Below are 24,093 nucleotides of genomic sequence, written 5' to 3'. Positions count from 1 at the left end.
AGATACTGCATTTTTTAAATACAAATTGAAGGTTTGAGGCAATCATGTGCTGCCAGATGATGTGTACTTTTAAGCAATGAAGTATTTTTAAATTAAGGTATGTACTTTTTTTTTAGACATAATGCTGTTGCACACTGAAGAGACTACAGTATAGTGTAAACATAACTTTTATATGCACCGAGAAACCAAAAAGTTTGTGTGACTCGCTTCGTGGTGATACTCACTTTATCGTGGTGGTCTGGGATATCTCTGAGGTCTGCCTGTAAATCTCTCCACAAAAGATGCGGACTTCCAGTTATGAAATAAATAAGTTCTGGGGGATGTAATGTACAGTATGGTGACTATAGTTAACAAAACTGTATTGCATATTTAAAAGTTGCTAAGAGAGTAGACCTTAAAGGTTCTCAGTCACAAGAAACAAACGTTTGTAACTATGTGAGGTGATGGATGTTAACTAGATTTATTGTGGTAATCACTTCCATATATTCATGTATGTCTCATGTCATTAGGCTGTACATTTGAAACTAATACAATGCTGTATGTCAATTATGTCTCAGTAAAACTGAAAAAAGAGTATTAAATCTCTCTGAATCTCCATTTAACCAACCTGTAAGATTGAGCATAATTCCTGTGTCTCCATGGTTTGTTTTCAAAATTAAATGTGATGACACAGATCCCGGGTCTGACCACCTGGCAGGTTCTGGATAACGATTACCTTCCTCCTCTGTCCAGAATGAATGTGGTTAATCCAAAAGAAGCCTAAGCCACAACATGACACACACCAACAACACCCAACGTTCTCCTGTTTATATGACTTAGTCTGCATTTTAAAAGAATCTGCTGTGTTTGAAAAAGGATTGAGAAAAACACTTTGCTGGAATCCAGGAAAGCTTGGTATGTCTCTCTCTTGAGATGTGAGTTGGCAAGTCTTAACAGGAAGAAAGGTGACATGCACACCTTCTGAACCCATGCTAGAGAGAGGTCCTTCGCAGCTGGCCAGCAGCATGGGGGGCCAAGGGTGAGTTGCAGGTGGTACTCTGATGCTAGGCACCATTTATTTAGATTTTAGAAAAGTCTATGAGCTGGTATGACTTCAATTAGATTGATCGGCTGAACAGAGAGAGAATAATGGATCAAGAACTGGCCTGGGGACAAGGTAGACCATTCCAAGCCAGCCTTTTTATTTAACATCAAACCTGACTGGCATATCAAGTCTTGAAAAGAACTACAATTTGCCCGTGTTCTTTACTTCTTGTTTGTGGGTTACAAATAATAACAAAAAGAGTTTCTTTTTGTTTCAAGGGAAGTTAGCAAATACTGGGGGTAGGGATTTACAAACACAATTGCTGAGATGTTTTATACCGCCTAACTCTAAGCTCCATCTGAAATAACAAACGGAAGCTTCGGTGACTCCAAACACTGCAAGAGAATTCCACGGAGACCCACATTTTCCTTCACACCCGCTCTGGTTGTGTTTTTGTTTTTTTGGCTTAATACAGAGCAAACATACTGTGACTTCAAAATCATAATAAAACAGAACTGAAGCGCTACATTGCTTAAAAGCAGTGCCCAGACGTAAATCCTTCTCTTAACAGCCTTTGCTCTGGGAAGACGATGGGAAAACACCAATAGCCACAGATACAAAGGTAATGGGTCTCCTCCTCCCACAGAGCCGCCCTCCTCCATGCCCTGAAAAACACCTGATCTCAGAATCTTCCTTCTAAGAGTGTGACTTTATTACAAAATGAGACGGCTATAAATTAGACAAATACATTAAATTATACACGGTCTGTAATTTCTGTCTCCCCCGTCATAGGAAAGCTCTTTGATTTCTCTTGTAAAATCACCATCCGCCCCGGCACCACCCTGGATGCTCTCAGTAATCTGTTCACGGCTTTCAGGATACTCTGTCCTCACATCTCTCCAGCAGAAGGTGATAGCAGCTTTCAACTCATTGTTTTATTCAGGATTCTTGGTGCTACCTCTGTCGAAGACATTCGCAGCAAGTAAAAATGTTAGGTGTTGGCTCGTGAGCATTCTGTGGTTCACAGGCAAGTCAGTCTAGAAATAGTGGCCACAAGGCGAGCCAGGACGCCGTGAAGCCCTGTGTTTATTCTGTTCCTCCGGGATGGTGGCAGCTGTGTGTCTCAGATACCATCTGCCCAAGGCAAATGCCTAGTTAACTGTGCTATTCTCGATTTCTCCACGATCCGTAGTGCGCCCACCTCTCCCCACTTTGCTCTCTCCCACACCACTTGCTTCGTCCTCCAAGGGCCTGACACACAATCACAACCCACTGCCTGGATCCCTGGGGCCCGGAGCCGCCAGGCCTTACGTGTTACTCTCATGTGGTGCCCTCCCCTGCCCCTGGGTCTCACTCCAAAGGTGTCTGGAAGAGGTTTATCCCATTGAGAGTGGTATATAAATATATACCAATATATACTGTTGAACTAATGCTGTGGGTTTTCAGCATTTGCAAGGGACTTCTTGGATTGGAACTCATTAAACCTCACTAATTATGGTCTCCAGTAATAAGGAATTTGAAATCATTCTCGAGGCTGATGTTTATCTTTGCATGATCTGTGGCAAGATGAAGTTTGCTAAGTAAATAAAGAATAGAAATCATATTTTAATGGTGACATTTAAATTAGCCAAGAGAAGATTTCTAAGGATGCTGAGGCTTTTATTTCTATACTAACAACAAATTATATTTGGCCTAGTCACTAAAACCAGCTGTCTCCTTCCTGGTTTCCCCATTTCTGCACGGCCACCACTGTTTCCAAATTCTACCTGCTTGTAGCAAAGCTAACCCGTCTCTCGGACAGGTCAGCTAGACTCGGTCCGCCTGTCCCACCCCCTCCTCCTTTTCTCTCAAACTCCGGCCCTATTAACGATGCAGCCCCCACTGGGCAACTCATTCTTGCCACATCTCCAACGATTCAGAAACCTGCTGCTCACTTGGTCTCCCGAAATTTTCCATAGGGATTCATGACTCTTACACCATAGACTCTTAAGATCTTTCACTGGAGCTTTAAGATTTCTTTGTTCCCAGCACTGCATTTAGCAGAGTCCGGGAATAAACGTAGGTCCACAGTATGTATGGGAGACCCCTGGGGCTTGATATATTTTGGGATTCATACTGTTTTTTATTTCAGGATGATAATACGGTACATAAGATGTGCTTTATATAACACTCCAATGGGCCTTCATAATCAAGCACGTTGATACTTCTGCAACATAATGTATGAACTTCACCCTTGGCATAAAGGCTATAAATAGCCTCCCACTAGGTCCTGCCACCAAGTCACCTATTCAAAACATTGTGGCTAGATTTCAGAATTTTCAGAAGGGATTGGGAAGATACGGTAGACGGTATACGAAGGCTGTTTATCACTGTCCAGACGTCAAAGACATGTTTTCTCGAAAAGTCTCCCCACTGTAATCTTTCGTCAATTCAGACTGATCTTCTCCACAATTAGTCCAAGTCATCAAGAGCTTCCTTACAAAACATATCTTCAGATTACAAGAACTCTGTGATTGCAAGGTTGTCCTTACTGCTTCTAATTTTTCTAATTTTAACTCCATTTTTAAAGCATTTTCAACCTTACTTTTTAAAAGTCCCCTTTGAGTTGTCTATTTTGGCAAAATTTAAATATAGTCATTTTGTTTATCTTCTGCCTAAAGAAAGGCTTCTTCAGGAACAGAGGTTGATTAGCCCTTAGAATGACGGGTTTACATTTAAAAAAGTCTCAGGGATGCTGACTCCCGAGCCCTCAAATAAGAGTTAACTTTTTAAGTGTGAGTTGATCGACTTTGTAATAAAGGTCTGTCAAGGAAATCACAGGAAGCCCCCCCCGCCCCCGCCTCCACCACCCCCGACACAAGACACACAGTTAAACATATCACTCTTTGAGGTCACGTTGTCACTTGACCAATAAACCCTTCTTAAAATATAGCCAGGCCAAACATTAAGCCAACGATGCAGGGTTTGTAGATACATCACAGGATGCTGGCTGGATGGGTCACAGCACTCTGACAGGCAATTCCTAGGCAGTTATTTTGACATTAGAAAGTCACAATCCATCAACTTAACAGCAGGGTGATAATTTAGGGACCAGGGAGATGGCTATTCAAAATGACACTGTGGGAAGTAAACAGGAGTTCAAATAGCCCCTGTTTGAGAATGAAGACATCAACTAAGCAGAATTTCTTTCCACCCCTAGAACCAGGTATTATGTAACGTGTTTTTGTGTAAGCATGTTATTTATGGTATTTGAACAGAAAAGCCCTGCAAGGCTAACAAGCGTGCAGGTACCAGGGTTCTTTGGAGATGAGAAGAAATGGATCTGACATCACAAGACTAAAGGACGACCAAGAATGGCTTTTTCCCCCATGGTCTGTCACAAACCGCTTCCAACGACCTGTGATCCCCCAAGCCAGTATTTCTGAAGATGCTCGTTGGCCCTTTCTGAATCGCAAAATGCTCAGCTCTCCAACCATCTGTGCCTCTGACACCGAGCTCCTTCTGTGTGAGGGGGACACTTGGACTTTATTCTTGTGGAAACTCCCAGCCAACTACCCTGCTGTGAGCCCCTCCTGCACACACGTGGCCTTGTTCTCTCCTGGGCGAATGAATGGGTGTGAGCCACCAAAAGCTTCTGAAATTCTCTCAGTGGCTAAGAGCTGGAAGTGGCTGCTGAATGGGTACTGGGGTTGGGGTGGGGAGCTCCAGGGCAGGGGTTCTCAAATGTTCACATTTCAGGATAACTCTGAGAACGCCCTGGGGGACGGCCACGCTGTGGGTCAGGGGACAGCAAGCACATCTTCCTTTTGGCTCAGTAAAGAGCCATGAAAAAGGAGGCGTGGAGAAGAAATTGTGCAGTGATGCTGAGATGTCAACAGGGAGTGGTGGATGGCTCTATGCAGATCCTCTGACTAAGAAGAGAGGTGAGACCTGGGTGGCAAGGCTGTCTTCACAAGCTGTGTTGCTCCCATGGAAACCGAAGTGGCCTCTGGGGTGGCCCACACCCTACCAGGGTTATGACCTTCCCTGCCTGTGATCAGCATCCCCGCCACTGTTCCCTTCTATCCTCCTGGCTGCCTGCCTGAAATACTGACAATGTGGAAAGCAAATTATGTCTAGGATACACTTCGCTATTTCAAAGGAATTCACTTTACAAATGAAACATCAGCGGGGAGAGGATGACAGGCTCCTGCAGCAAAGAAGAAGAGCTTTACGATCGTCTGCATTTGATTTTAACCAACTTCTGTGGCTATTTAAATTGAGTTTCTCCCTCCCGTCAAAATCCAAGCTTCCTACGAATAACTTCTACCTACAAACTGAAAGTATCTGAAAACCCACATGTTTCAGGAAAGCAATTTTTAAGCAACCAGCAGTAGAAGCAAAATCAACAATGTTTCCATACCTGGAGCTGATATTCTTCCGTGAAGCACAGGTTCACTGGGCAGCAGGTCTTTTGAATTGAAGGTGAATGGTGATTGTCTACATGTATCTTCTGAAAAAAAAGGGCTGGGGGTGGGAGAGGAGGAGGGAAGTTTAGTAAATCAATGTTATTTAAGATACCCAGAGCATCTGGTCCCCGATACACAGACACACACACAGACACAGACACACACAGACACGCGTACACGAGTGCATACGTGCGCGTGAGTGCAAGCACGTGTGCACGCGCACCATAAAGAATCTTTTAAAAATGGTGTTTACAGAATGTAAGAGGACTATCCTTAAAATGGAGAAAGAAAATGTATCATAGCAGATAAGTGCCGTCTGTAGATTCTACCTATTGGTTTTATATTTAAAGTGAATATATATGAAACATCATGTTTGAAACATTGTTAAACCCACAGTCAGGAGAGCTGAGAAGTGTATCTTCCTCCTGCACTGTATGTTCTATGAGTGTGTTGTGCGCCCAGATGGAGACCAACCACCTGAGTCAGATCAAAGAGGTCTGTTTGAGGTTATTTCCAGAGTGGGGACAGATGTGCTCCGGCTCACCCACATTCTGTCACCTGATCCCTCAAGGACCAAGGGCATGCCTCAGAAGGGCAGACAGCTGGAGTCAGGGACCACTGCACTGAAGGAGACAGCTTGCTGGTCCCCATGGAAGCTGAGTCTGCATCCTACAACTGCCTTGGTTTGGAAGGAGTTAGAGCCAGTGAATGGGGCTGCCAGGAAGAACCCTGGGGAGCATCTCCATTTTCCAAGAAACCAAGGCTCTGACTTGAGTGATTCTAAGCTCCCCTGGTGACTTAGCTAGAACTAGAACCAGGGACACCCGACACCCAACCAGGGTTTTCCTCTAATACCACAGCCACAGTGAACATAAATGCTTTGGATGCTTTTAATCAGAGGGTTTTAACGCAATCACAGCATTCATCTTCCCGTGCCTCTCAAGTAAACTGTAAGTATTGCGACCACATACTGGAGTAGACAGCAGAGTCCAGCATGGAGAACTGAAAGCCGAATTTGTTTACAACAGAGAAAGCATCACTGAGGGACCTGGGTACACAGGTGGTGGAAGGTTCATAGGGGGCAGTAGTGCAGCTCAGAAACAGGAGGAGCAAGAAGCCACCACCACCCTGAGGCTGGAGGGACAAAAGAAAGAGTTAAACGGAGCCCAGGGCTGGGGTCACCCGGTGGGAGCTGGAGGCATGGTGAGCCTGCCCAGGGGGCAGCTGGAACCAGGGAGGTGCAGCCGCTGCAGGAGACAGAGAGGGAGGGAAATACTCCAGCTCTTTCTGAAGCCCCGCCCCCCACCCCATCAAAGGCTCTGATTGGCTGAACCTGCCTAGAAGTCAGGGCCACGCAGCCAGCAGGGATCAGCTCCTGCAAAACGACGGATCAGGGGAAGGAACAGACCTGAGGGCACGCAAGCCTATGACTCCATGACAGGTAATGCTTTTTAAACATGCCGCAAGGCTATCACTGTTATTAAATGCTAAAAAGAAAATACTGCGATAAAATGGAGGACGTGTCTTTTTTTTTTTTTTAAGTAAAACACATGATTAATACAGTTTCATTTAGCTGTTAGGCTAGATTTAATGCAACTTTGTGTGGCATGCTTTTTATTTATATCTTAAGCATAGAACAATTTAAATAGGCTATAATAGTGAACCGGCCACAGGCTAGCAGGTGATGGAGACTGGAAGACGTGTCATTTTGCACCAAACTTCTCCCAACCTGAAACTGACACAAGTCCCATGAGAGGACGAGGCCAGGCAGCATGGGGGCTAAGAGCGTGCACGGGAGGGTGGGCAGTTCTAGGTTCAAATACCAGCTCTGCCACTTACGGCTGTGTGATCTTGCACAAATCATTTGACTTTTCTGAGCCTTTGTTTCTTGTCTGTTTAATGGGATGATGGTTGCATCCCTGGGAGGGCTGAGTTGCTAGTCCATGTAGCACTCTCTTCGCTGTGTCTGGCAAACAGCAAGTGCTCACCAAAGGCAAGCTATTTTTAATCTGTATCTCGGTCTAGGCCAAAAGGGAACATGCATTAATCACCCTTTCCTCGTAAGCTGACAAAAAGTGTAGTTTCCTTGCATAAAATGCATGAAGGAAAGGTCGCTCTGATTTGGAAGTGTCAGTTGACTGCTGGGGCAAGTTAGGTTAATTTCCAACTCTTCCACAAAGAAAACTGTTTAGAATCAAAGAACCTTTAAGGAAGTAGAGACCTTGGAGGATTGCTGGTTGGACCCAGAGCGTCAGATTTCGCAATTCCCACCTCCTGAGCCCTGAAGTGTCTATACAAGGTGACGGCGACATCCTGAGGTCTGAGTGGACAGTTCACATGGGAAGTACCACAGGTTGGCCCAAGGGCACAGGGTAAACAAAGGTCAGGCGATAGGTCTTCGGTTATCCTGGAATCACCCTGGAATATGAGAGCTCATGGAACTGTTTGGTCTGAAATGTGGATTCTTCCCTTTGGGGACGACAAGAGTCCCAAGAGGGGCCCCATACGGGTACCTAGAAATACCACCTTTCTTGCCACAGAGAAAGGTGCGCAGTGCCCTCATTCCCTCAGCTTCACAGTAGCACTTGGTGAGTGCCTGGATGCGCCAGACACTGGAAACATAACTCAGCAACGTTGGTTACAGTGGCAAATGTCGGGGGGGTTCAAAGACTAGACTAATGCTGTGGAAGAGAGGGGCATGGGGTTATAGCTGGGGGTCTGGCCTGGCCTGGAAGGCCAGCTTTTCCTGCAGAAGCCACAACTGAGCTGAGACCTGAGTGGGGAGTAGGGTTGTCAGGGTTCCCGGGGGCTGGGAGAACTGTCCCCTGCAGAGCGTGAGAACACAGCCAGTCTGCGGGTGGTGGGGGGGGATGAGGCTGAAGCGGCGGGCGGGGCAGGCTCATGGCACGCAGAGATCACGGCTTCGTCCTGACAATACTGGGAAGCCCTGCAGTGCTTTAAGTAAGGGAGCACAGAATACGAGTTCACTTTCAGGAGGTCCTGCTGGGCAGGCCGAAGAACACAAGGCAGGCGGCCAGAGCAGCAGTCCATACGGGACATGATGACTCTGGTGGCCAACCCTGCAAAGCAGCAGCGACACATGCAGACTGAAAAACAGTCTAAGAAATAGGGCAGGACTTGCAGCAACATGGATGGAGCTGGACATTGTCATACTAAGTGAAGTATGCCAGAAAAAGAACAAAAAAAGACCGTGTGATGTCACTTAAATGGGGAAACAAACAAACAAAAAAACCCCAAAACAGTACAGATGAACTTATTACAAAACAGAAACAGACTCACAGACATAGAAAACAAACTTCTGGTTACCAGGGGAGGAAAGAGGGTGGGGAGGGATAAACTGGGAGTTCGGGATATGCAGATACTAACTACTGTATATAAAATAGATAAACATCAAGGTCCTACTGTATAGCACAGGGAGCTATACTCAATACCTTGTAATAGCCTATAATGGAAAAGAATCTGAAAAGGAATATATATATATATATATCTGAATAACTATGCTGTGCCCCAGAAATGAATACAACATTGTAAACCGACTGTATTTCAGTTAAAAAAAAAAAAATAGAGCAGGTAAAGACCACAGGTACATTTCAAACCAACCCTATGGCGTCCAGGAGAACCGGGCAGAGGCCGCCACGCTGCTGCTGGGAAGGGCACCCTCGGTTTTGCTAAGAAGTGGAAACGGGCAAGCTCTGCATCTTCACACATGTTCTCTTCAACAGATTTCCACTGATGCAGGAAGTGAAGCTCTCTTACCACCCAGCCCCTCAGATAAAACTGACTTGAAAGGGACACAGTCACCGAAGGCAACAACATTCCCAAGTAACTGTCTACACTGGAGGCCAACTTTATTCTGTATAGAAAAGAAAAGATTTCTCCTGAGGGAGCAGAGAATTAGATGGGAGTCAGGCTGGATGCTAAAAATGCACAAAAGGACTGGCAATGTTTGGAGCAAAGAACTGATAGAGAAACTCTGACAAGTCAAGGCAGCTTACGCCTGGTTTAAGATCTCATCTATAAAGAGAAGGTACTAGGTTAACAGAGCCTCAGTCTCAGGCCAAACATGCAATGCTCTGCATTCGTCTCCACTCACGCCTGGAGGTGGAAGTGCTGTGGGTTAGTGCTGAGCTTGGAATCAGAGGGATCTGAGTCTGAATTCCGTATTGCCCACTTCACGGTGAAGTGCTCTTTGTCCACAACCTCTCAGTTCCATCACTGGAAAAGAGGTTTTAAAATACCATCTTTACTGGGGAGCTGTAAAGGGTTAAGTAAGATATTTCAGGTTAAAGTTCTTAGTACGTAGTACATGCTCAATAAAAAAGCAGCAACTGACGCATATACTGCTTGCCAAGTACCTGGCACTGCTCTAAAGTACTTTGTGTGCATTAACTTCATTGGATCCTCCCAAGAACCCTCCATAGGGTGGAGACCATTATTACCATCATCTGTATTTTACAGATGAAGAAACTGAAGTACAGAGAAGGAGTTGCCCCTGCCTGTGGGCTGAGACAGGATCTGAACCCAAGCCTGTTGGCATCACATTCTGCACCCCTGCCCATTAAGCTAAGCTACACTGCCTTCTGTTTGGTCTCCTGACATCTGGGGAACTCATGGACAACACAGAATCACAGATCCTCCTTGAAACCGACAGAACAGAAGGAAGAGACAGAGGAAGGGAGCACAGTTTCCATACGCAGGATCCTAGGTAACCAAAGAAGGCTTTTTCCATTGAGAAATAGAACAAGTGAAAATGATTTCAGTCTTTACTTCTCTCTAGGAGTTAAAATACTCCCTGACTTTCTAAAACTTCCACAACCCAAGCCGGATCAGTTTGCAATCCTTAACATTCTCCACTGGCTGAAACCCCTGCTTCTCCGGGCAAGCTCATCTCTGTGATTAAGCCTAAATAGAGAGGAAAGGGTAAGCTAACCAGGTCATCAGGTGTTCGGAAACCTCTATCTCCGCACAGAGATGAAGCCCACGGTGGCACTATGGCTACAAGACATCAGCATATTAATCTTTCAGCCGCCTAGACTGGCATCCAGGTCTCAGAAGAGGAGAAGGAAGGGGGAACCAAACTTGGAGCATGCCCTGTATAGCATGTGCTTACTGAGTGGGATCAGATCTCCAACAACCGTGGTCATCTTCAACTCTCGGCCCGTGTTCTGAGGACGGATGTCCCCGCACTTGTAACTCAGCACTGGGCAGTGTCATTCTGAGAATGCTGAGATGGTAGTCCCACAGCCCCTCTCCTTCTCCTGGGCCTCACAGGGTCTGTTAAGTGCAAAAGCCCATCTGCTCTGCAGGGGACAAATTGCCCCCTCAGCCAGGCTGCAGGGACCGGGAGAGGGTGGTGGGGAGGGGAGGCCCAGGAGGTGGCCAATGCAGGATGAACCCTGTCTGCACTTTTCAGGGAGGAAAATGGTAAATGAAATGCAGGCTTAACTACATACTCAACTCTGAAGTACATCTGTGCCATCCTCTGACTGACAACTTAGGTGGTTACCGACTCTTGCAGAGTAGGAACCCCCCGTGAATGCCACAAGGTTTGTTCTCACTTCCTGACTCTCCAACTGCCTCCATTTAGTCATTTTACTGTGAAAAAGCCCCTCCATTGGAAAGAGAGCTTAGCAAGTGGAAAAGGCCAAATCTGCTCCCCAAAATGATTATTTCTGGTTAATATTTCTGGTAAAAAGTTGGCAGAGCAGCAGGTTGACTAACAGCTAACGGGGGACGGCACCGTCATTCATTCTCACTTACCAAAATCCCCACTGGCCACAACACACCCCCTCCGGCCCTGCACAACAACAGGCCCCCTGGAAGACTCAGCTAATTCGGATAAATACTCAGTAATTACTCAGAAGCAGCATCTGGAAACTGCTGGTGTACACTCAGAAATACCCAACTCCTCAGTTCTTTTCCTGCCTTTTGTGACTTAGAAAAGACAAAATCTTGATCTATTCAAGTTTCTTTTTTGGATCAAAATGAAATGAACAATGAATGTGTATTTTGATTTTTTTTTTCTCCTGCGGAAAATCTCAGGGTGAAAATAGGAGAGGGCCCGCTGTCACTGTGACCAGACAATTCCAGGCATTAGATGGCATGGGCTGCACAGTCAACAGCACGGGGCTGCAAAAAGAAAAGATTTACAATAAATAATAAAACAGTCCATAAAAGATTACAGCTCTAAATAGTGATACATTTTGCTAAGTGCTGATTGTGGCACCAATATTTCCACCTTTAACATCTGAGTGCCAACAGGGAGCTTGGCTCCGTGCAGAATAAAAGGCCCATCTACTTAAAAACCACCCCTCCCCATGGGCCACCGCTGAAACCCATGCGTTAACGGGAATTCTCATTAGGATGGCAATAGCAAAGTAGAACATGAAAAAGGAAAAGGAAAAGGTGGATACAGCATATGGAAGAGGAAGTTAAGAAAAAAACTTTATGCTTAGTAATGATGCTATAATTTTATTTAAAAAAAATTTTTTTAACAGAGGTACTAGGGATTGAACCCATGACCTCATGCATGCTGAGCACATGCTCTACCACTGGGCTATACCTGACCCCAGGACACTGTAATTTTAAAGACGCAACAGAGAAGACATTTTTTTCTTCTTTTTAAAAGACAGTAATAACTCTTCAGACTGAACTTGGGGATGGCACATAGAAAAGAAAGATTGAACAAGAAAAAAAGACTTGGCTCTGCAATGAATTTTTACTCTGAATCCATAAGGATCTACATAATTTCAGGGTAAAGTGAAATTCTATTAAATATGACAGTTTTGGGTAAATCATCCTGAAGTGATATTCTGACTTCAATCTGCACAGAGACCAAATTTTCATTAATGAATAAAAAAAGATGATGTATTTTCAAAAAAAAAAAAGCACTTAATTATCTATTCTGCTGGGTATCACATCACATAACAGGACTTCCGTAACAGGATTTTTTTCCCAAGAGCTAGATAAAATATGTCCAAAAGGATGTGGGTTCATTTTATTTCATTTTTTTTTTATTTTAAGGAAATTTTAAGAACAAATGATCTGACAGATATTTCTGAGAAGCTATATATTGCAAAAGGGGAGCCAGAAGCCCCTTTCTGGGCTGGAAAACTTCTGGGAGGCAATGTTTTTTCTCTCCAGTTGCTACCCGCTTCCCAGCGGACCCCAGCCCGAGGGCCACCTCATCAGACAGCAGTCTCTCTCTCTCCTGGTAACAGGGCAGCCTCAATCTCTACTCAGCCCCAGCTCTCAAGTCAGGTCATTGAAATACTAGCTTTCTGTACTGATATATCATTTTTTTTTTTTTTAAGAACTGAGATTTCATAGATGTATCTACAACCATTGTACTGGTATTTTAAAACTCTGACCTCTGAATCACATAGACCTTGAGACCAACCCCAGGAGTGACGCACGGCATTAGCATTTTGAAGTGAGCAGGAAGCACTATTTGAGAAAACAATCTTCCATGCCTCCAAAAGCCTCAAGCAGAGACAGGCGACAGACTACATTATTCCGAGAATAAATCTGACTCTAGTTCCAAGACTTTCTGACTACGTGGAATAGGAATGCTGCAGACTGGAATGGATACAGGTAACTTCCATATGGAAGCTCCACGTATAGATCATGAAACTAAAGGAGACTAGAACAAGCCACATTTTCTATGAACAAAACCTAGACCTTGCTAATAAGAGCAGACTGTTACAGAACAAAAAGCGCTGTGTGCTTTTTTTTAAAAAAAGCTTTTCAAACTTATCAAATAGGAAAGATGGCATTATTCAAAGACAAGGAATTGGGAAATATTTCAGTTAGTTATAACTACCTTCTCAACATTTCCTCGAGTACTTTAAGGTCAGAAGAAACCTTCTGAAAAGCTAGAATAGCCTGCACGAAAATCTGCTTACAACTCAGTAACAAAAGCATTGCCATGCTTTATTTTTAGATATTCCATTTAAGAAAAAAAAAGATCAAATAATATTATTCCATTTTCAACTTAATTTTCATGATCAATGCAGTTTTCTTCATTTTTAGGTAGTGCTTTTTTTCCTCAAATATTACTGTCCTTGGTTAATTTATTTGCTAATAATTTATAATGGAATAAGCGATGCTTAATATTTATTTTTATATATTTACATATCTATCTGTTTTGTAACATATTTATAAATGATTGCATTTGAAATACACTAAATGCTAAGTTCCACTGATTTTTGTAAAAGAATTCTGAGCACTCTTTACAACCCTCGGAAGTCCCTTTGCTCCAGTAGAGCAATCTCGCTTGTATGCCACTTCAGACAGTACATGGTCATCCTAACTTCTCACTTGGACCCTCAATTCCATTTTGTTTTTCTTTAATTTTGGGGGAGGGGGAGAGAAGGGGGAGGTAATCAGGTTTATTTATTTACATTTTTTTTTAAAGGAAATACTGGGGATTGAACCCAGGACCTCGTGCATGCTAAGCACGCACTGTACCAATGAGCTATATCCTCCCCCTCAATTTCACTTTGGATGAGATTGTTTAGCTGATTTTTCTGAAATGGGCCCAGATATCAATATTTTATATAAAAAGTCAATGCCAGTTTCCCTGTTAACTTTCTTGTCCTCGGTTAAAAAGGTAATCTGTACCAAAAAAAACCCCACAGCTTTAATGGCACTTGTGTTCACTGTTCCTCCCGAGGACTCCTATTCTTGAATGATTTTATTTATTTACTTATTGTAAGAAAAGAACCCTGGGTGGCAGGTCAGGGGATGGGGGTGGAGCAGAGTGGCCAAGATTACAGATGACTGCGAGCCTCTGACCTGAAGACAACCCTGCCCGTCTGAAACAGCAAGTTCCCTATTCAGGCTTCAAAGGGACACAACAGAGAAGCCCTCTTCTGACCCCAGTGGGCTAGGCCTGGAGACCCGGTCATCCATCATGTTGGGGACAGATTTTCAAAGAAAGAAGGACTGTTGTGAGTAAAACGTCAGTGAATCGCTATACGCTGGCCAGCTTCAGCCCGGGTATTTATCTACAAATGGAGATGGCATTGCAGATTCAGCGGGTTTCTAAATGGGGCTTGTGGGCAGATGGAGAGCCAAGACCACTCCATCATTCTGCTGCCCGCACAGACACTAAGTTTTCTTTAATTTTTGGAGGTGACAAGAAAGCCGAGGTGTGCTGCTTTCTCATCACTGACATGGCTGCACACTCCGCTGGTGCTGATCACATAGAATCTTCTTGGCAATCAAATATCAATTGAACATGTTGTTAATTCTGTAAGGTGTGCAATGGTATTCTTTATTTTTTAGAGGTACATATATATATCAAAGAATGGGGAAATGAGTGTTACGTCTGAGTTGTGATTTTAAATCTAAGGAGAAAAATATTGGTGAAGTAAGTGTGGCCCATATTTGTCCAATTGCAGGGATGGAGATTTGGTGGTTTATTACATTATTCCTTCCATTTTAAAAAAATTTATTTATTTTGGGGTTTTTTTGGAGGGGTAATTAGGTTTTTTTTTTTTACTTTATTTTCCATGGAGGGACTGGGGATTAAACCCAGGACTTCATATGCTAAGCACGCTCTCTACCACTGAGCTATACCCTCCCCCCACTTCCACTTTGTTTTGAAATCAATATCAACAATCAAGCAAAAAGTCCAACTCAGACAAACCACTAGACAAAATAAGAAATGCCAATTAAAAAAAATACCAAAGGGCAAATAAAAATGCCTCCTCATGAACAAAATGCTGGATATCATGAGGAATCAATAAATGAAAAAGTTTTAATTGTAAGGTATAATTTTTAAGCTCCCAATGGGTAAAAGAAAGGTTAATGATAAAGCACAAAGACCTGTAAAATATTTCCTCTCTCATTAGCTTCTGGTAAAATTGCAGATTCAACCTTTTCTGAAAGTCAAGTAGACAATTCATAGCAAAAGCCTGAAAACTGTGAATGCTTTTTTGAGTCAGTTTATCCCAGCACTGTTTATATTAGCAACAACTTGGGAAAACCAAACCAAACCAAACCCTTGCTATCCAATAACAGGAGGCTGATTAAATAAATTACGACACATGCAAACATTAAAAGAATAACATTGGGTTAGGTTAACTGACATGGAAGGAAGTTCTTAATATATTAGTAGGTCAAAGAGAAGATTATAAAACTGTGTAAGTGGTAGGATCCAATTATAATAGGAAAGTATACATCTATAAACAGATAAAAATTCAGCCAGGATACAAACCACCACCTTTAGCAGTGGCTGCCTTTGGGTAGCAGGGTTGATCGTAAGCGATTATTTCTTCTCCTATAGTCTCCAGAAATAAAAGTTATTTTTAAAACTTAAAAAAAAAAGGATTAAGATTTACAGTTTGGGATCCTTTAAAGAGACTCTTGGTCTTTAAAGAGTAAGATGAGGGATGATATATTTGAAGGCAGTTGTAAAAGACACAGGCGGGGGCAACTGTATCTAAATTCTGAGCCCATTAATATCCGTCAATGCAGTTGCAGAAGGCTCAAAGCTACAGAAGAAAAAGGCTGTTTAAAATAGTGTAGAAGAAAAGTAGAGCATTTTAGGAAGAAATATATTTTGGCAACATCTTCTAGTTTTCTTCTCCAAATGCCTTCTATTGAGGGCTGTCCTAAAGGCAGGCCAATCCGTACAACCTAACACCAAGTTTTCAAGGAACCATTCCCATTGCTGCAGCTCGAGCATTCATCCACCACGGAGCCAGGAAACTTCTCAGGATAGGGAGCACTGTGCCAGGCCTTGTCGGGGCCGCTGAGGCGGGGAGGCCAGGCCCGGGGAGCCAGAGCCAAGCGCAGGCCACGGAAGTAAACCTGCACGTCCGGACCCGTGAAATGTCAGCTCGTGGAAAAACCTGGATCTCCCGCAGGAATCTGACTTTATTCATAAACAAGGACAACGGGCTTCTGCCGAGGCGAGCAGAGCAGAGAGGAACTCGGTCTTCCCTGCAGGGAGGCAGGGCCCTCTGTCCCGTGGCAGCTGTAGGTAACACCAGTGAAACGCGAATGGCCTTGGCCTGCTGCAGCATCCGAGAGGGCCTTTCAACCCTAGACAGAGGTCAACCCTTGAATATTGGAGACATTTCTAGTAACAACCATGGAGATACCCTTGAGCAAAAATCCCAGATTAGAAGAACAGGACTGAAGCCAGCACCTGAGCCACATGTCACGTGTCACCGCTGCATGACCTGTCAAAGGAGGATGTCTACGTACAGAGACTTACAAATTTACACCTCCCTCCTGACTGCTCTGAGTTACACAAACAAACAGACCACTGTTGTAAGCCAGTGGAAATAAAGGTGGGAGAGCCCATGGAAATGAAGAAAAGAGAGGCACGGCCCTCTTCAGATCCTTGAGAAGGAGATTTAAATTGCCTCTTCACTGTAACAAATATTAAACAGTTCTGGAAGCATACTGTCTCAACGATAATGGCTCAATGGAGAGGTCACAGATGGGAGGAAAAATGGGAATGATACCTACAGGACTACGGCAAATAGGAATAAGTACTGAGGAAGGTTTGGTGAAATAAGCAGGAAAAAACCTCAAATGGCAGCAATGCACAAAGGTGCTTAAGGCTATATGTATTTTAAAAAAATATCCATTATTTAAGGATGAGTTTTAACTTCTCTGAAAAATGAAAACTTAAAAATAAGTTGAAAAGGATAGACTGCCAATGAAAAGATTCTCCAGTCAGAATTTGTGTCAGGGCAGCTGCAGACAGTGGTGCAGGCTGTACACTGCACAAAAGCATCCCACTTGGGGTGGAGTGGGGGCTACTTAACATTAGAGACATCAAAGATTTACATATTTATTATGACAGTATTCCAGCAGATGGCAGTATCTTGAAGAAGGGCATTTAAGAAAATTTGCAATGGCCCCCCTCAACAGCCTTGACTTCACCAAAAAAGCATGGGACGTCCCAACTGCAGAGACTCCGTGAAATTAGTAGCAATTTCTATTTTTGAGAAACAAAATTCTGTGCATTTAATTTTCAAGTTACAAAATATAAACGGTAAAGAGAATATACGGAGAGCTACTCAGAAATCACCAATTTCATTTGCTCTGTTTCCTGTTTATTTTCTTAATTGCTGCTGTCTAATCCAGTGTTCTTTTTATGTAATCTTTTACTTTTTAAGGGAATGGAGCATTGTTCTCTTATGCCTTCAAAAAAAATGAAGGGGGGAAATTGCACAAATTGAAGCAGCACATCATGCTCTTACAAATTTGTGCAATTTCTATTACTGAATCATAAATATTTAAGGACAGGCATCCAAATCATCACACAGGAAAATTCTGTATTGGATGCTTCCAAGCACATATGTCTTTTAGTAAACATTGTAAGTGCCATTATCTAAATCATAGAAAAATAGCCTGCATTTCAAATTCTGAAAATTGGGCAAATTAAATGTTGGTAAGCACAGCATGATACGAAGTCTAGCTTTCTGATTTTCCCAGTTCTGTTTTTTGTCGAGCAATGGAGAAGAGCACAATTCAGGTAAACAATTCCTTGCTTTCAGAATAAAGCAAGCCAGGTGTGAGAAGTTTTTCTTATAGGTCTGCAATCTTATATCCCCATGGACACTGAAATATTAATGGGAAGAGAGAGAACAAATAACCAAGAGAGGGTTCTTGGCAGCCTTTGTTTGAAGTTCACAGTGTTACACAACATTGAGCATGTCCAATTCACCTGCCAGGAGCTATCTGGTTCTTACTCTAGAGTTCCATTTTCCTATCTCCATCTTATCCAGCATCTGGCTGGGTGATGGTCCATGTCAGAAGATGTAGATCTTCTTTTTATTCCATTAAATTTTGGGATCTGGTTATGATATCACACCTCATATATTTTCATGTACAAATGATATTAGCTGGGTATCTGTGCCCTGCAGAACCTAGGGTTGTGCTGGGAGAGGAAGTAGAAAAATCAAGATTGTATTCGTCTCAAGCATTCAGTCCTTCTGTTCTCAAGGGTCTGGGAGGACTGTCTCCGCATCTCATCTGTCAGGTAGAACGGCGTTAACAACACTTAGCCCACGCGCTCTCTCAGAGGCGGTGCACAGACTTCTTTACACTTCGATTAAATTTCTGAGACTCTAAGGTTAAACAGGCAAAAGAGGACTGCAGTTTTAGCACTTACAGTGACGTTCCAACTAAAGGACTGATTCAGTGGAGGTGCCCCTAGGAGGGCACAAACAAGGGCGGGAGGAAGGGTAAGGTCAAGGCATTGGGGAGCAGGACCACATGATCCAACCATCCTGGCTGCTAAGAAGACTGACGTCTCTGCCTGGCCACATGGTGTGTGTGCCCTGGTGGGTTGTTTTCTCCTTTCCTTTTGGGAAATGATCCTAATTTAAGCAACTGAGTCTAAATTCTTAGGATGGGAAAAAAAAAAGGCATTCTCAAACCAGTTCTTTAAATGATGTTTGGAGTTTGTTTCAGAATAATCTAGGGGGAGGAAGAACAAAAGGAAGGGCCAGATGAAACAACATGGGTCATAAACTGATCATTGTTCAAACTCGGTGATGGGTATGTTCTCTACTTTTGTATGTTTGAAATTTTCCATTGGAAGGGTTTTAAATAAATGAGGTCAAGGGTCACTGATCCGGAATCCTGCCTGTTGTTAGTTTCAACCTTTAGCTTCACCTAAACCTTTTTTTCAAAAATGGCTAACACGGAATGCTGTCCAACATTTTCTCTTTCCATATCTCCCCATCTTATAATGGAGGTATTAACAAACAGCAGAATCGCAGATGGACAGCCCGTGATGAGAGAGGAGTGGATGAGGAGGGAGGTGTGATCATCAGCTCTTAGGGGATAGGGAGTCACCTGTGCACACATCCACGGGCTTCCTGCTGCCCTGGTGCCGGGGCATGGAAACCAGCACCCTCACATCCCACCGGTAAGCACATACTGGGATGCCAAGCTACAGAGTGTTTCCTCCTGGGTTGCTACACTTTTTCTTCGTTCTTGCGGTTGGAATGAGAGGCAAGGTCGATACGATAAACTATGGGGGGAGCGGTGGGATGATAAAGGACAGGGAGAGAATCGGAGAGAGCTTCTTTCTTCACCGTTGCACATCTCTCCTCTCCCCTGGTTCCCCTAGATATCCAGGGGAACCGCATGGAGGAGCTCAGGCACCCATGGGTATTTGGCAGTCCCAAGGCTGCCCTTCACTAGTATGCTGTCTTAAGTGCACCTAGCAACTCTTAAACACGGACGATTCCAAACCTGGATTCTAATCATGAGTCACCAGTCGGCTTCTTCCAGGAAAACAAACTTGGGAAATCTAATAACTAACCAAACATCTTACTAAGTTCCCTAAACATCTGGAGAGATGAAAATCTGGATGCTTGATGTAAATCTTTTTGGAAAATATTACAAATCACGCCTTAGAACATAACCTGCATTAGCTGACCTTGTGCATACAAATTACGAGTGCCTTTTGTATTCGTATCCAGGAATCAAAAATGAAGAGAGAGAGTTGGCATTTCCCCCCCTCGTATTTCTGCTATCAGTTAACGCAGGTGAAAGAGGGTTTCCTGGCACAAAGCAGCATGATTCTCTTCCCCCTGAAGTAACGAGGTGAGAAGGTAAAAGGAGACATCTATTTGAAGAGAGGCACCTCTTCCTCTGCTTTGGGCAGAAGATCTGATTTGGATTTCTTCTTACTCATAAGCTCCCAGCAACAGGAGAATTTAAGGATCGCTTCGTCTTCTGCCAAATGGCTAAAAAAAAAAAATTATCTTCTATCCTATAATTATGCTCCAGTCCCAGCCAAGGCAACTTAGGCCGTGAGGCACGTTTCACTGGTTTGGGGCTAGTTCAAACCTCTCCTTACCTCTTCCCAGAGAACACCTGAAAAGCATAAAATAACATGGTCTCGCAGCATACCTTTCTGTAATATAAATATTATCATGTAATCCTAAAGAGCCGGCAGAAAACCTCCACAGGAGATGCTGCCGGGATCCCGCCCTCATCCCATTCACTGCACTAGCACGCTCGCCCTGCGGTGCTGGGAGCACGGGCTGCCAACAATGAGAACTGTCCCCACCTGGGAGCCCCCTCACCTGGGAGGCTACACACCCACATTTGCCGCTGACGGTGGTGGGTGATAAGGGGGTACAAAGAGCTGGCGCCGTTGCAGGCAAGATTTACTCTGTGGTGTAATTCATGCTCCTGAATTCTCTGCAGGATCGACCTGGAGCTAGAATCCAGCTGAAAAACACATCCTTGCTCAGTTCTCCTTCCCTCTCCTGCCCCACTGCCGTCCCTGTGGGTTTCTCTGCGAGCATGCCCTCAGTACAACACCTGCCCCCAGATCCCCCTTCGGGCTCTGCTTTGAAAGAGCCTGACCTGTGACATGTCAGGAAGCAAATTAAAATGAGCACTTATTATTTTCAGTCTGCCGTCTTTCAGTGTCTACCCATCTGGCCAACTCCATGTGTTTAGACCCACAGACACAAGCATAGATACTAAATAAATAGCCTTAAGATTACATGAAGAAGATAGGCAGGAATCTACAGTAGCTCACGTCTCCTATTTGGGCATCCAGTTTAATAGACAGAATCACCTTTCCATCCCCCAGGCCCATTTCCCAACACAAGGCACAGACCAGATCCCAAGACTCGTTTCCCATTTGTGTACTTCTGTGCAGAAGCAAGGCTCGCATCACCCTTGTGTTCTGTTAGAGGGAGGTTCTGTCCCTAACACGAAATAAACCCTGTGTGAAGCAAGCTGGCTCTGTTTTAACCATTGTTTGATATTTGATCATTCCCCAATTCCAATCCTTAGAATTAAAAAGAAAAAGCAACTCAGGTTAGGATTCAAAGGAGTACCATTCACATGTCAGAGGATGCTCTGAGGTCAGTTTGCATCACATCCAAAACAGAAATGCCATTGATCTTCAGTGGCAGGAATTCAAAACAAAACCAATCAACGGCTCCCCTAAGGAAGAACCTGAGTTTGCTCAGGAAAGCAAGGGCCCTTGACTCAAAGCCTTCCAGGCGGGAGACTGCCTCTCCTCTGAGCTCTTCCGCAGCGGTGGGGTCAGGGCTTGTTGACACCTGCCTGCCACGGTTCCGGCCCGGGTGGTCACGGGGGCTAGGGAAGAGGGGCCAGCTCCGGCCCACCCTCTTCCACAGAGCAACCCGCCCTGGCTGACCTCCTCCAACTGCCTTTGGCACCTGAAAAGCATCCTCACCTATCGGTGGTAGTGGTATCGGCTTTCCAGTAAGTTTCGAAAGCACCTTGTTTCTCTTGCTTTTTAAATGTTTGCCCTCCTACCAACGCTGGGAGTGAAAAAGTTGGGGTATCCCTGGTGATGACAATGACCCGCCCACAGCTGCAAAGCTACTCAGGAAGAGAGCTGCAGGGAGAACCTAGGTCTGCAGACGGAGGGAGGCTTTCCTGAGACGCAGACCCAGCTCCCAGGCACAGCCGTGCCGCCTACATACACTCTCAGGCCACAAAACCTCTGCCAAGAGAGTAGTATCTCCTTCGCGAAATTATTGTAAGGAATAAAAAACAAGGGCATCAGGAGAAACCCCCAGAAGGTGACGCCTATTAGAGGTTTGATGACTGTGAGTGGCCTTCCCCCTTGGTGTCCTTTGCTTTCCGTATTGTTTCCACCAAAGTTCAAAGACAAAACGGAGGTGGAGGGGTTGTGACTCTTCAAACCCAGTGGGAGAGAACGGCGTGAGGACGGCTGTTCAACACACAACGGGGGCCTGAGGGTCCCCACCGGGCGGGGCGGGGGTGGGGGTGGTGGTCGGAGGGGACCCCACAGCTGCCTACCTGGTGGTCGTCCGGACGGTGTTTTCTTTTGTGTGATTGTGCTCTTTGCTCACCTTTTCTGTAAGGAGAAAGCATGAAACGGACACCTCTCAGGTGGTGCTTACTCAATTCGCGTTTTTAAGGCTGCAGCAAAAACACCCTCAACATTTCCCTTTCTCTCTTGTGGTTTTCTTCTGGTTTCTTTTTAAAACATTCAGACCCTTCCTATCTTACCGGTAAAGACAGTCACCCAAAGCACGTCGGTGGCATCTACTGAAATAGTTTATTAAAAACCGATCCAAGGGGAAAGAGTTACTAACGAAGTACAAGTGTGCTGTCTGATTTTAATCAAGCCTCAGTAAACACACACACACACACACACACACACACACAGATGCGCACAGAGATAGTCATTTCTCGTATATTTCTCCCCGGCTGAAACTTTCTGCTTTCCTCTGATTCAGCATGAAAACTGCAGTTGTGGGCAACCGTTCCGCTTCTGACTTGATGACAACCTTTAAGCATTCTGTATTGTCAGGCCCCTTTGTCAGATGGGATATAAAAACAGCCATAAGACCTCTGGGTGCGACAGGCATCGAGCGCTTGTTCTGATAAATGTCACGAGGGACAAAAAAAAATATCATTAGACAAGAGGAGGTAAACTCTCCCTGACTCTGTCTTGAGGTCTGTATCTACCAGCTGTCAGAAATTATTTAATTAGCTTTCAGGAACACGAAAGCTGAACTCTGGCCTTCCCCGTCCAGTTCAAATGTGAGGATTCTGCCCCGACTGTCACAGTGCTCCATGGCTTCTTTTAAGTCTTTGGAGGATACCTGGCCAGCTCGACAAGGGTTTCAGATTTCAGTGGCAGGGCAAGTGAAAAACTCCTCATCGTACGGGATTTGGGGAAAAATTTAAACACAGATTTATGCTGTCCGGTGCTTTTTAACACTAGCCTAAAGCTGCTGTGTGCCTGTTTGCGGGGACAACTCCTTTCTGTCCACTCAGCGGTGACAATGAGGGTTAACTTGGATTCGCAGGCACGGTTCTTTCAGAGAGCAGGGAACTGGGGCTAAATGACTCGCCTGAGGTCACCTAGGCACTCAGTGACAGTGCCAGGGGGAGAACTCTCAGACACAAAGTTTTTAGCTGATAGTAGACCATGATAAGGTACTGTTAGAGGCAGAGACTTTCTGAAAAGAACCACGCTGGCCTCACTTGTGCAAATCCTAACTGCCAAATCATGTTCAAAGTTGTATTGTCTTGAGAGATGCTTTTAGTCCGTTTTAAGAAAAAGAAAAGCATCTTGCATGTTAGAAGCTCTTTTGGAACTTGCAAAGGTCTATGTGGCCTATTAAGTTGACTGATGAACTGTTTCCACCTCTCTGGGCTCTGCACAAACACGGTCCTTGTTTGAGAACCAGAGACTATTTTCAGCATCGACCAATAGCTTCACAGCTACGGGTGGTGTTTGAGGCCAGTGAGAAGGGGGACTATCACGATGGCATGCAGATTCCAGCCTCTTTCCTCTTTTCTGGTATTTTTCTTAGAGGAGAAGAGTCAATCCTTGAATAATGAAGCATTTAATGGGTGTTTTTAAATTTGTTACCCATAACAAAATAGAGTTTATCAAATATTAGTAACAATCAGTACTGATGCCCAAACATCAGTATGGGAGGCCAGTGCCTGATCAAGAACAAAGTATCTGTATTTCTACATAAATCTGAACCTTACGTGTCTATTTCACCCATCTCGATCATGGTAAAACGGTAATAGCATATTACATTTGACAAGGACAAAGAAGACGCAGCTTGAAAGAGGTAACAA

At 44.3% G+C, this 24,093-nt stretch overlaps 1 protein-coding gene across 9 annotated transcripts in view; it reads right to left on the bottom strand.

The window, feature by feature from the left end:
- Nucleotides 1-24,093, bottom strand: part of ZNF827 (zinc finger protein 827) — a 170,313-nt gene that overhangs the window by 55,115 nt on the left and 91,105 nt on the right. For all 9 annotated transcript variants that reach the window (XM_074377802.1, XM_045516384.2, XM_045516385.2 and 6 more), the window contains 2 exons: nucleotides 22,288-22,345; nucleotides 5,427-5,530 (listed from right to left, as the gene is read on the bottom strand). In XM_074377802.1, the coding sequence (XP_074233903.1) occupies nucleotides 5,427-5,530; nucleotides 22,288-22,345 (162 nt within the window). The remainder of the gene's footprint in view (nucleotides 1-5,426; nucleotides 5,531-22,287; nucleotides 22,346-24,093) is intronic.

This window comes from Camelus bactrianus, chromosome 2, assembly GCF_048773025.1.
Source record: "Camelus bactrianus isolate YW-2024 breed Bactrian camel chromosome 2, ASM4877302v1, whole genome shotgun sequence".
Classification (NCBI taxonomy): domain Eukaryota; kingdom Metazoa; phylum Chordata; class Mammalia; order Artiodactyla; family Camelidae; genus Camelus; species Camelus bactrianus.
This window is presented reverse-complemented; position numbering and strand designations above follow the sequence as displayed.